Below are 12476 nucleotides of genomic sequence, written 5' to 3' on the forward strand. Positions count from 1 at the left end.
GTTTCATTTTCATTTTGTTCAAAATACTTTCTAGTTTCTCTTTCTTTGGGGTTTTCCAGATATCTTTCTGTTGCTGATTTTTAATTCAGTTTTTATTGTAATCAGAGAAATGGGCTGGTATAAATTAAACCCTTTTAAACTTATTGAGATTTGTTTGATGGCCTAAAATATAGTTTATCTTGATAAATGTTCCATGTGCACTGGGAAAGAATGTATTTTCTGCTCCTTTTATTGGGGTGTCATTTAGGTGAGAGACATATCAATTAGGTAAAATTGGTTGATAACTTTATTCAAATCTTCTGTATCGTAACTGATTTGTCTGCTTGTTCTATCAGTTATTCAAATGGGGAAGTATTTAAATTTCCAGACATAGGTGTGGATTTGTCTGTTTCTTCTTATAGTTCCATCGATATTTGTTTCATGTGTTTTGAAACTCCTATTATTCTTAGACACAGTAACATTTAGGATTGTTATGTCTTGTTGATTAATTGTCCTCTTTAGCAATATGAAATGAACTCCTTTATCCATGCATTTTTTTTCTTGGCTTTCGTATATGTCTTAAATTTTTGTGTGTGTGTGTGTGTGTCTTTGATTTTTTTTTTTTCCTTGAGCATTTGAAGAGGAATTTCTGAGTTCCACGATTTAAACCTCTTCAAGATTGTTAATATCTTGCCAGATTGCCCTCCAGGAAGACTGTGCAAATTGATACTTGTCTAAGTATTCTTTAAGTGTTTTTACAGAGTCCAGAGATCTGGTCTTTTAAAATTTAAGATAGGTATAAAAATTCACTGAACTGTAGCATTCTGTTGACCGCAGGATAAAATACACTACCATTTGTGTAATCTGCTTGGTAGAAGATTAAAATTATGTGGGCATTTTTTGCATTGTTATCAATTTTATTTCGTATCTCTTTTATTGTTTCATAGGCGTAAGCCAAAAGGATATCATATTTCTGTAATAGAGATTTGTAAGAGGAGAGGATATGATCTTTGTTTAAAGTTTTCAGTGTTTTTTTGTGGCATCTTCAATTAATATCCTAGACATGATTTTCAAAACTAGATGCTTATATTTGGTTGGATAGAATGTTTGACTTTAAATAAGTTAGTATGTGGAAAGAAATTTTATATATAAACTCAGATGTTTGTAAAGGTATTTTCCAAGATTAAATGTGAAATATTATGTGATTAGATCTGATAGGGATTTGTGGTTGCTTAAGCTTTGGGTAGTGCCTGGTACAGATAGTAGTTACTAAAGTAATCCATTTGATTTATATATCTTTTTGATATGTAAAAAAATTTCATAGGGAAAGTTTTACACATTAACTGAGAAATGCACATCATATTTGTAGCCTTTTATAAAAGATGAACACAAATAACAGTGACCTGTTTGGATGTGTTTGGTTAATTCTCGGCTGTCCTTTTCATACAGGAGTCTTCCAGAGCCTCTTATGACCTATGAGTTACATGGAGATTTCATTGTTCCAGCCAGTAAGTATTATGTAGAGGTGTAGTGGTTGACAGTGTGTTTAAACTAAAATTTCCACATGAAAAAAATGTCACTTAATGTTCTTGTAATCTATGTTAAAAATAGAAATCACTTTAGGAGATGTTTGGTCTCGTCCCTCTTTTAGAGGGTGAAAAAGAAGGACTATTAATATATTCATTCATTCATTCATTCACATTTATTTATTGCCTACTGTGTGCTAATCATTGGTAGACACTGGGTATGTGGAGCTGTGAAAGGATTTCTGCCCTCAGGAGTCCATTCTCCAGCAAGTATTGGGGCACACACACCTCCCATTATCCCATAAAATGTAGAATAATGGTATGAGCAAAACGGTTTGGTAACAGAAAAGTATTTAACTTGCAGAAGGTTGGGGAAGATTAGCAGATTTGGAGAGATTAGCAGGTTGGAAATGGCTTCACATAGAAAGATATTTAGATGGAAATTACAGGCAGAAGGAGTAATGTGAGATAATGCCAGAAGCCCACACAGTATCTGATAGAGAGTGAATTATATGTGATAAAATGTTAAATAAAAAAGGCCTATAGTTGGTAGAATTTTAATTTGTGATTAAATTTTTCGTGAGTCATACTCATTTGGAGTTGTCTTGTTTTCTCTCTATTATTCATACACCTCAGTTTTTGTGTTGACACATGGTGTTTAATCATCAGAGTCGTCTGAAATACATTGGTGTGAGGTATTTAATAGTTAAGGAGATGAAGGTTGAGACATGTGAAGTCACTTGCCAGATTATAGGGATCTTTATTTAAAATTCAAAACCCTAGCGCCATTGGCTAAACCTGCAGGATTGGTTTTCACAGGTGCACTGACAGTAGCTATAATTGTATTTTCATTTCCTTTTTTTTTTTTTTCCTTCCCCCTTGGATGTATTCCATAGTTTAATCTGTTGAAAAATTTAGAGCAATCCCTTTGGGTCCTGTGTTACTGCTGCCCGAACATTGCTTTAAATGTTATCTTCTTGTGAGGTCTTTGCTGCAGCCAGTATAAAGGTTCCTGGTGTGTTACAGAGAGAAGCAATGTGTAGGCCCAACTAGCCTGTACCTATAAAATAGGCCTTCGGAAAAGGCAAAAATATGGTTCCACTCACTTCTGTTTTCGTGTGGAAGAGGGATTTTTTTTTTTTTTTTTAAGAGAATTTGTGTGATCAAGGAAGTGGGGGAAAGTTTTCTTGGCAAAAACTCAAGCAAACGCTTAGTTGTTTTGATTCCTTCCCTGTGGCATTTTTGGCAAACAGGGGAAAGAGAAATTAAACTCTAGTTGGAGGACAATTGTTTCATGTTCGCCTCAGAGACTGGAAAAAGCAGAAGAGTGCCAGTTTTAATCTAGAATCCTTTGAGAATGGGAGAAAGATAAAGTGATTATGGAGTAAGGTTTTAAATTACCGCAAGTTAATGTCATTAGGATTATCACGCCTTTAAACTGAAGCCGGTGTGTTTGAAATTCTAATGTCAATGTGTTTTACCAGATGGAGGCTTCGTAAGAGGAGGTAGGAACTTGCGAGTGGTAGTGGAGTCTGTGGCAGTAGGAAAGGAGCTTAAAGAGTTTGTTGAGGCCGTCCTTGAGCAATGTGGCAGAAGAGATCGCATAAATACTAACGGTAATATTGCCTGCTAGGCCGGTGCCTTGTGTTTGGCCTCCCGACATTCTGGGGATGCTGTAATAAAGTCTCCGCAATGATTTGAATAACAGGCCTGTTCCAAAGAAATACTATAGCTACTGTAATTGTTGGCGTGTGTTTGCACCCAAGTGGAGTTGCGGTTGGAACGGGACCTGTAGTTACCTTCTTTAATGAGAAAAAGTGCGTGTGTTGAACGGGTGTATCCAGTATTCCCAGTGTGGACTTTAATTTTTTTATTTGAGTTTCTCTGAGTACCCTTCTCGGTCCTCACTGTGCCTCTCTCAGGAAAGAGTGTGGGAACAAATTCTCTAATCTTTTGCACATGGACTTGCAAGTATTACATAAAAACAGTTACAGAAGTCAGGTGGCCAAAATTAGTCTCCCCTTTTGAATATTGTTGGAAAATTGGGATTGCGGTCAGGCTATCATTTTCCATTAACAACGGCACAGATGACCTTGTTGTGCGAAAGTGTCTGTTAGCAGAGCTGACTGCTAAAATTATCAAGCATCGCCAGTCTTTGTTACTGCCTCTCACACCAGCACGGAAACTAATTTTTGATTCCTTCCAGCCATGTGTGGTGGTTTCCATCTGTTCTGGGCTGTGGAGATGGTCTCATTTGCCCTCCCTGCTGAGAGTTCTGGAGGTTTCTCCTGGGTCCCTTTATTTGCTCTCCTCGGTTTCTTCCCCATTGTTTCTGTTGAGAGACCGTGGGTTAATTTCTGGAGTGCCTGATACAAATATGAATTTTATTTCTTTTTTGTCACCACAAGACAGACATTTTTTGTTCTTCATTCTTGAAAAATACTGTACAGTGTTGAATGCATTGGGAAATTAATTTTTTTAATAGAAAAAATTAAGAGAGATAACTAAACCCTCTCAGCTGAGAGAGTTAACTAAAATTGCCGAAAGGAACTAGAGTCCCTCTGTATGGAAAACCATTCCTTTGTTTCTCCTTTACTCACACACACAGTACTTCACTTCTGACACCTCTAGTGACCAACTGTGTGGGCTTTTTCCCCACTCCAGCCAATTCTGTGACACCAGCAGAGCGTCCTACAATTCGATGCAGTTCTGATTCTTTCTACCTGGAGTTCGGGTCAGGTCCCTCAGGACAAGGGCTTAATCCCACAAGACTGCCCCCACTTCAGACAACAGTTGTGAGTCCCAGGTTGTCTGCAGGACTTCTGACTAACTGCCTCGAAATCAGGGTTTCACAACCCCCACCTTAGGCATGATAAAGGGCTCACAGAACTTGGGGAAACACAAAATTGTATTTGCCAGCTTATTATTTAATAAAGGATAGGACAGAGGATACGGATGAAGAGCCAGATGAAGGGATACATAAGGTGAGGTCCAGAAGTGTCCTGAGTACAGAAGCTTCTGTCCCTGTGGAGTTGGGGTATGCCACCCTCTGGCCATGTAGATACGTTCACCCACTCTGAAGTTCACCAGACTCTACTGTTTGTGTGGAGGTGTTATTATGTAGACATGATGGATTATGAACTCCATTTCCAGCCTCTCCCTCTCTGGAGAATGGAAGGTAGGACTGAAAATTCTGAACTTCTAATTATGGCTTGGTCTTTCTGGTGACCCGCCCCCATCTGGGAGCCCACCAAAAGTCACCTCATTAGAATAAAAGATGATCTTATCACCCAGGAAATTCCAAGGGACTTAGGAGCTTGGCATCAGACACTCCTATCACTTACAAAATTATGGAGGTTTTGGAGCTTTGTGTCAGGAACTGGGATCAGAGACTAAATAGTAGAACAGAAGATTCTTTGAGCACTCCTAATGACAAGACTTTTAGGAGCTCTATGTCAGGAACCAGAAGCAGAGCCCAATATAGATTTCTTATTACTTCATACCATCCATCTTGTGAGAAAATATAATGAGCTTTTAATATAAAAATTCATAAGATGAAAACACAGTTTACTTGGTCTATGTAGGAATGCAAAAGTTGGTTCCCATCTAGGGAAGGCTATTAGGTGTCTACCTGAATGTTTTTATGTGGTGTTCATTATCTCTGAGAATGTTGTAGTCCATGGTCTGTGTCTTAGCCTTTCAAGCTCAGAGTTCTTTTTTTTTTAATGATTTTTTATTATATTATGTTAGTCACCATACAGTACATCCCCGGTTTCCGATGTAAGGCTCGATGATTCATTAGTTGTGTATAACACCCAGTGCACCATGCAATACGTGCCCTCCTTACTACCCATCACCGGTCTATCCCATTCCCCCACCCCCCTCCCCTCTGAAGTCCTCAGTTTGTTTCTCATAGTCCATAGTCTCTCATGTTTCATTCCCCCTTCTGATTACCCCCCCCCTTTCTTTATCCCTTTCTTCCCCTACTGATCATCCTAGTTCTTATGTTCCATAGATGAGAGAAATCATATGATAGTTGTCTTTCTCTGCTTGACTTATTTCACTTAGCATTATCTCCTCCAGTGCTGTCCATGTTGTAGCAAATGTTGAGAACTCGTTCTTTCTGATAGCTGAGTAATATTCCATTGTATATATGGACCACAACTTCTTAATCCAGTCATCTGTTGAAGGGCATCTCGGCTCCTTCCACGATTTAGCTATTGTGGACATTGCTGCTATGAACATTGGGGTGCATATGGCCCTTCTCTTCACTACGTCTGTATCTTTGGGGTAAATACCCAGTAGTGCAATGGCTGGATCATAGGGTAGCTCAATTTTTAACTTTTTAAGGGACCTCCACACTGTTTTCCAGAGTGGCTGTACCAACTTGCATTCCCACCAACAATGTAGGAGGGATCCCCTTTCTCCACATCCTCTCCAACAATTGTTGTTTCTTGCCTTGTCTATTTTTGCCATTCTAACTGGCGTAAGGTGGTATCTCAGTGTGGTTTTGATTTGAATTTCCTTGATGTCAAGCTCAGAGTTCTTGATATATCATATTGATAAAAATTGGATCCACTCAGGATTGGACTCATGTTAAGCTTAGCTTGAGAATGACCACCAAAGCCTGGACACCTAATATGGCATCATACAAAAATATTTTCCCCCTGGACGAGAACACTTGTCTTGCTATGTTCTGTGTGTTTTCTTTCTGTAGTCAAGTTACCTGGCAAGCAGAATCATAATCACAAAGCTCTTAAGTCATTTATGATGAAAAATATAATGATTAGAGGATCCAGGGCACTGACATTTGCCCAGCTGGAATATTCTATCCCTGGTTGGTACACCTGCATGGGAAACAGGAAAATCATGTGATCTTAGTTGGGAAGGACTTCGAAACATGGACATTAAAGGAATTGAATGCCTAATGACATTGAGCTATTTTAGCTGAATATATTTATTTCCCAGTGGATAGGGTCACCCACAGAAGAATTCGAATATTTGATGTCTGTTGAGTGACGAAACTTGGGAAGTGTTTGGATGTTTACCTCTAATGCTTTCTTAAAATTACAGTACTATTGACTTATGACATTTAAATATGGAAATAATTTAATATTTATCTGCCTGGGTATCTTTGATAAGCTCCAGTAAGCTATGGTCCTATCTTTTTCAGTCTCTGTTAGTTGGCACAGTATCATAAGCACATAGACATTAAGTGTTGTGGATGCTGATTTCTAGTTTCACAATTAAAAATGCTTTTGCTGTTACAGTAAACTCCTAATTCCCTGACATATGTTAGGAATTTGGTGTTATGATTAATTCAGTATCCTAGATTTTAAAAATGTTATGCTTTTCATTATATAATTTATATAAATTAAAATATAATGAAATGCATATAACATAAGCCACTGAGGATAATTTATCTAGTTATGTAATTTATCAATTAGAAAACTTTTTTTGAGGACCTTAAAGTTATTATCATGTGGCACCCACATGGCAATTCCCACTTAGTAGAGATTTTTGATTAATCTCAACATAAAACAAAATGAAGAAAAAAGTAGTTTTACTTTAAAAGCTGTACTTCCAGGGGTGCCTGGGTGGCTCAGTCGGTTAAGCATCAGACTCTTGATTTGATTTCAGCTCAGTTCATGATCTCAGGGTCCTGGGATCAAGCCCTGATTGGGGCTCCCTGCTCAGTGGAGAGTCTGCTGGAAATTCTCTCTCTTCCTCTGCCCCACGCCCCCACCCCCTAAAATAAATAAATAAACTTTAAAAAAAAAGTGCCTTACTTCCAAAAATATTCTTCTTTTTGAAAGAGGAAAAAAGCAGGCTTGAGAAAAATGTGTGATTTCAAATGAAGATGGGTGTGGGAGGGGCACTTGAAGGAAGTGGAAGGCTTTTATTCTAGTTTTCAGAACCAGTTCTACTATTTTTAGAAATGAAGAACCTTAACCTTAGAGAGTGGGAAATGATTTCTCTAGATTCTGAGTAAGTAATAAATCCCTAAATCTTAAAATTAGATTTTCTTTGGAGAGAAATGATTATTAATGACAAGGTAGACAACATGAATTAGAAGTAGCTTTTTAGTGCAAAATTATATAAAATTTTCAGTTTTTGAATGTATGAAATTCTTATCATAGGCAGTTATCCTTTTATTCCTTTGGAATTTTTTTTAAAAATTATTTTTCAGAGTCCTGACTTCAAATTTTCCCCTACTTTAGTTTTTTTTTTTAAAGTTAAAGCTGTGAATTGAATATGTTATTTTTAAAAAATTTTTCATTTTTCTCCAGCTTTGATTTAGTAAGGTATTATCTTGGTTTTAACTCCAGACAAAAACTTGATTATAGGGGCGCCTGGGTGGTACAGTGGTTAAGCATCTGCCTTCGGCTCAGGGCGTGATCCTGGCGTTCTGGGATCGAGCCCCACATCAGGCTCCTCCGCTATGAGCCTGCTTCTTCCTCTCCCACTCCCCCTGCTTGTGTTCCCTCTCTCGCTGGCTGTCTCTATCTCTGTCGAATAAATAAATAAAATCTTTAAAAAAGAAAACTTGATTATAATTTGCCACCTAATTTGTGTTTTTTTGAAGTATTGTATTTGAAGTATTGACACACAGTGTTACATTAGTTTCAAATATACAACAGTGATTTGACAAGTCTATTTGTTATGCTATATTCATCACAAGTGTAGCTGCTGTCTGTCACCATATCATTGACTACATGCCCTTTGCTGTACCTTTCGTCCCCCTCACTTATTCATTCTGTAACTGGAAGCCTGTACCTTCCACTCCCCTTCACCCATTTTGCCCAGCACCCCCCCCACAACAACCTGTTTGTTCTCTGTGTTTATGAGTCTGTTTAAGCATTTTTTGTTTGTTCATTTGTTTTTGTTTCTTAGATTGCACATTTAAGTGAAATCGTATGGTATTTTTCTCTAATTGACTGATCTCTTTTAGGTCCATCCATGTTGTTGCGAATGGCAGGATCTCATCTGTTTTTATGGCTGAGTGATATTCCTTACTAACTCTTTACATAGTTGTACTTTTGTTTTCAGTGACAAATTTAGTTTGTTTCTAAGAGGTGTTTTTTTTTTTTTAAGACTTTATTTATTTATTAGAGAGAGAGCACAAGTAGGCAGAGTGGCAGGCAGAGGGAGAGGGAGAAGCAGACTTCCCACTGAGCAGGGAGTCCAATGTGGGGCTCGATCCCAGGACCCTGGGATCATGACCTGAGCCGAAGGCAGACGCTTTACTGACTGAGACAGCCAGGCATCCCTGTATCTAAGACTTTTTACTATGTGATAGGATTTGATTATTTGTATTCTGCTTTATCAGATGCCTTTTCATTTCTTAGGCTTTTTGCTTCCTTTGTCTTTAGCGACAGCTCTGCCCTGTGTTGTGAAATCTCATTCCTCACTCTGAAACATCCCTTTTAGAACAGAGCTACCTGGGGCGCCTGGGTGGCACAGCGGTTAAGCGTCTGCCTTCGGCTCAGGGCGTGATCCCGGCGTTATGGGATCGAGCCCCACATCAGTGTCCTCTGCTAGGAGCCTGCTTCTTCCTCTCCCACTCCCCCTGCTTGTGTTCCCTCTCTCGCTGGCTGTCTCTATTTCTGTTGAATAAATAAATAAAATCTTAAAAAAAAAAAAAAAACAGAGCTACCTGTACAATCACTGGAAGCAACTCATGTTCAGAGAGTTGATGGGTGGTGCTATTTTTAATGACATGGAGAGATGTCCAAGGTATATTAAATGAAATAGGCTATTCACACATTTCATTATGAAAAAAGGAAGCAAAGTTCTAAAAAGATTAAACCTAAATTTTACCAGCCTCAGTTAGGGTGAGATTTATTATGGGTGGCTTAATGTAAGTGAACTTTTTGTTGAAACATAATAGAAATGTACACGAATAATAAGTATACGGATTAATGAATTTTTCACATAGTAAGATAGCTGTGTATTCAGCCCTGGATCAAGAAATAAGACATTGTCAGAGTCCAGAAACGCTTTCTCACACCCACACGGGCCCTGTGACATACAAGCACTCCCCTGACTTCTGACACCATAGGTCCAGAGGTTGGGGTTGCTGCGTTTGCATTGTATCTAAATGGAATCATCCAGAATATCTTCGTTTGCATTCAGCTTCTTTTGCTCATCTCGTGACATTCCTCTGTGCTCAGTGAATCAGCAGTTCATTCTCTCTCCTCGTGCTATAGGATTCCATTGTACAAACACACCACAATGCATTTATCTGTTCTGTCGAGGAGACTGGAGTGGTTTCACTTTGGGGATTATCAAGAGTGCTACTGCTGTGAACATTCTAATATGTGTCTTTTAGTGAACGTTTATGTGCATTTCTCTTGCTTTTGAGTAGAGTTTTTGGGTTGTGGGTTGGAATGTGTGTGTTCAACTTCGGTAGGTACTGCCAAAGAGTTCTCCGAAGTGATTGTGCCGTTTAATTATTCCCACGTCGTTAGAGTCGAACAGTTACGGTTACTTCGTATCCTTGCTAGAACTGAGTACTGTGTTCATTTAAAGCCATTCTGATGGGTGAGTGGTAGTAGCTCATTGTGGTTTTAATTTCATTACCGTAATAAATAACGAGGTTTAGCACTTTTTCATATGTTTACTGGTCATATGGCTAGTCTCTTTCCTGAAGTTCCTGCTCCAGTCTTTTGCCTGTTTTTCTTGTGGGTTGTCTCTTTCTTTTCAGATTGATTTGTCGTTCTTCATAGTCTGATGGTATGTTCTTTCTCAACTTTATGTATTTCAAAGTGTTAGTGATTGCTTTTACTGAGTTGTTTTATCTACATTTTCTAAAATTTTAACAGAGCAGATATCTAGTTTTTACAATAAGGAAAAAGTAAAACCATCATCATTTTGAGGAAACAGATTCCCTAAATCAGACAAAGGCAAAACCATATTATCTCACTTCCATGTGGAACCTTAGAAAAGACAAACAACAACAAGCAAGCTGATAGCTACAGAGAACAGAGTGGTGGTTGCTAGGGCTGGGGAGTGGGCAAATGGGCAAAACGGGTGAAAGGAGTTGGAAGGAACAAACTTCCAGTTATAAAAGAGTCGTGAGAGTGGAATGTGCAGCATGGTGACTATAGTTAATAAAGTAGTATTGTGTATTTGAAAGTTGCTAAGAGAATACATCTTGGCAGTTCTTTTTTTTAAAGATTTTATTTATTTATTTGAGAGAGAGAGAGCGTTAATTGGATGTTAACTAGATATATTGTGGCGATCATCTAGCAATATATACACATTGAATCGTGTTGTACACCTGAAACTAATATAGTGTTATATGTCAATTATATTTCAATAAGCACAAATTCGCCTTTCTTGATCTGCTTTATCTCTCTTCCCCCTTTCCTTCCATTTCTTGATTTTTGAACCAGTGATCTGAAATCCCACTCTCTCTGTCCCTTCTAGCCACTTTTTAACCTCCTTGTATGACTAAAGAGGGACTCCTGGCTGGCAAACTTGGTGGTGGGTGTCCAGGCCCGCCTCCCAGTCTTGCTCTTCCTCGTCCTTCATTAACTCTTGATACCACTGGGCTCCTCAGGCCTTGCATGTTTTTTCTCGCTTGACTTTCTGATGACATTGAACCTCCTGGTCCTCCCTCCTCTTCCTCCTCCTGTACTTCGTTTGACCCCCAGTTGGCTTCTCCCCTGCACCCTGATGCAGCTCTTTCCCCCACAGGATGCTCTGTTAGCTTTCTGAAGTAGTCGGGCAGCCTTGGCCATGTGCTGGAGGTCCCCTGCCTCTGGAGAACATTGCTACCTTCATCTCTAATGCCTCCTACCACCTAGATCCCTGCTAGATATCTGCCTCTTGAACATCCCTTCCTCCATCACTGCCACCATCATTTTCCCCCTCAAACTAGCATTTTCTCCTCTGCTCCTGTCTGTCAGAGGGACTGACGATACTACCACATAACCCAGGCATGAAACATTGGTCATCTTTGCCTTTTTCCTTCTGATCCATGGCCAGTCTGCAGCTAGATCCTGTCAATTCTACGCCTTCCATAGGAGCTCTCACATAGTAAGAGTAATGCAAACAACAACGGAGATGATGGCTAACAGTGATGGAAAACCTGTATGTGCCCACCACTGGCACTCGACACTTGGCAGGTGTTACCTCACTGAATCTCATAGTGGCCTTTTGAGATAGTGCTGTTAACTTCATTTTGCAGATGAGGCACTGAGGCCCAGAAACCTCCAATAGTAGCTATCTTGCTCTTGTCAGTTGGAAGGAGCAATTCTAACGCCTACCTGCCGGCTCTACTTGTAATTCTACCACCACCCCTCTTCCTGCCTCATTACTTTTTGCCCAAATAGCATTTCCCTCCTGATTGGCTTTTTTCCCCATTCTAATCCATCCTCCAAAAAATGTCAGGTATATCTTCCCCAAATTTGACTCCTTTCATATTTCTTCCCAGCCTTACTTAGAGTGACTGATTTAGAAGCCAACAGTAAAGACAGATTCTTCAAATTAGCTTTTACAAACCAGAGTTTGGCCTCTTACTTTCTTCCATTACCTTAACGTGCTCTCTCTGCGTAGACTGCATTTTCTTATACTGTTTGCAGAATCTGGAGTGTGCCCCTTACTCCTCAGTTCTGCTTTTCTTTAAATTCTTCCCTGTTCTTCAAGACCCAACTCAAATGCCGTCCCTTATGTGAAACCTTTCCTCAGCTTTTCCTGCCAGCTGTCTGTGAGCCTCCAAGCAGCCTGGACCGTTCTTTCTGCTGCCTCAACTGATCACTGAATTGCCATCAGTTGCTTCTTTGACACCCCTGAAAATTCTAGTAGAGTTCTTAATAATAAGCATTTTATTGATTTGTTTGATATTTTCTGTCAAGAACATGATAAAGGGAATTTGGGCGCGTTGCTAGTAAGACTCACGGATAATTCATTCCAGAGTCTAAGGAAAAGTGAGTGTGTTAGTTCCCTAGGGATGCTGAAGAGCTT

At 39.2% G+C, this 12476-nt stretch overlaps 1 protein-coding gene across 2 annotated transcripts in view; it reads left to right on the forward strand.

Annotated features, from left to right (window-relative positions):
* ARHGAP10 (Rho GTPase activating protein 10) overlaps positions 1-12476 on the forward strand; it is a 308230-nt gene that overhangs the window by 186145 nt on the left and 109609 nt on the right. For both annotated transcript variants that reach the window (XM_026499449.4, XM_057310112.1), the window contains one exon: positions 1429-1487. In XM_026499449.4, coding sequence (XP_026355234.1) covers positions 1429-1487 — 59 coding nt within the window. The remainder of the gene's footprint in view (positions 1-1428; positions 1488-12476) is intronic.

Source organism: Ursus arctos, unplaced genomic scaffold (assembly GCF_023065955.2).
Source record: "Ursus arctos isolate Adak ecotype North America unplaced genomic scaffold, UrsArc2.0 scaffold_11, whole genome shotgun sequence".
NCBI lineage: Eukaryota > Metazoa > Chordata > Mammalia > Carnivora > Ursidae > Ursus > Ursus arctos.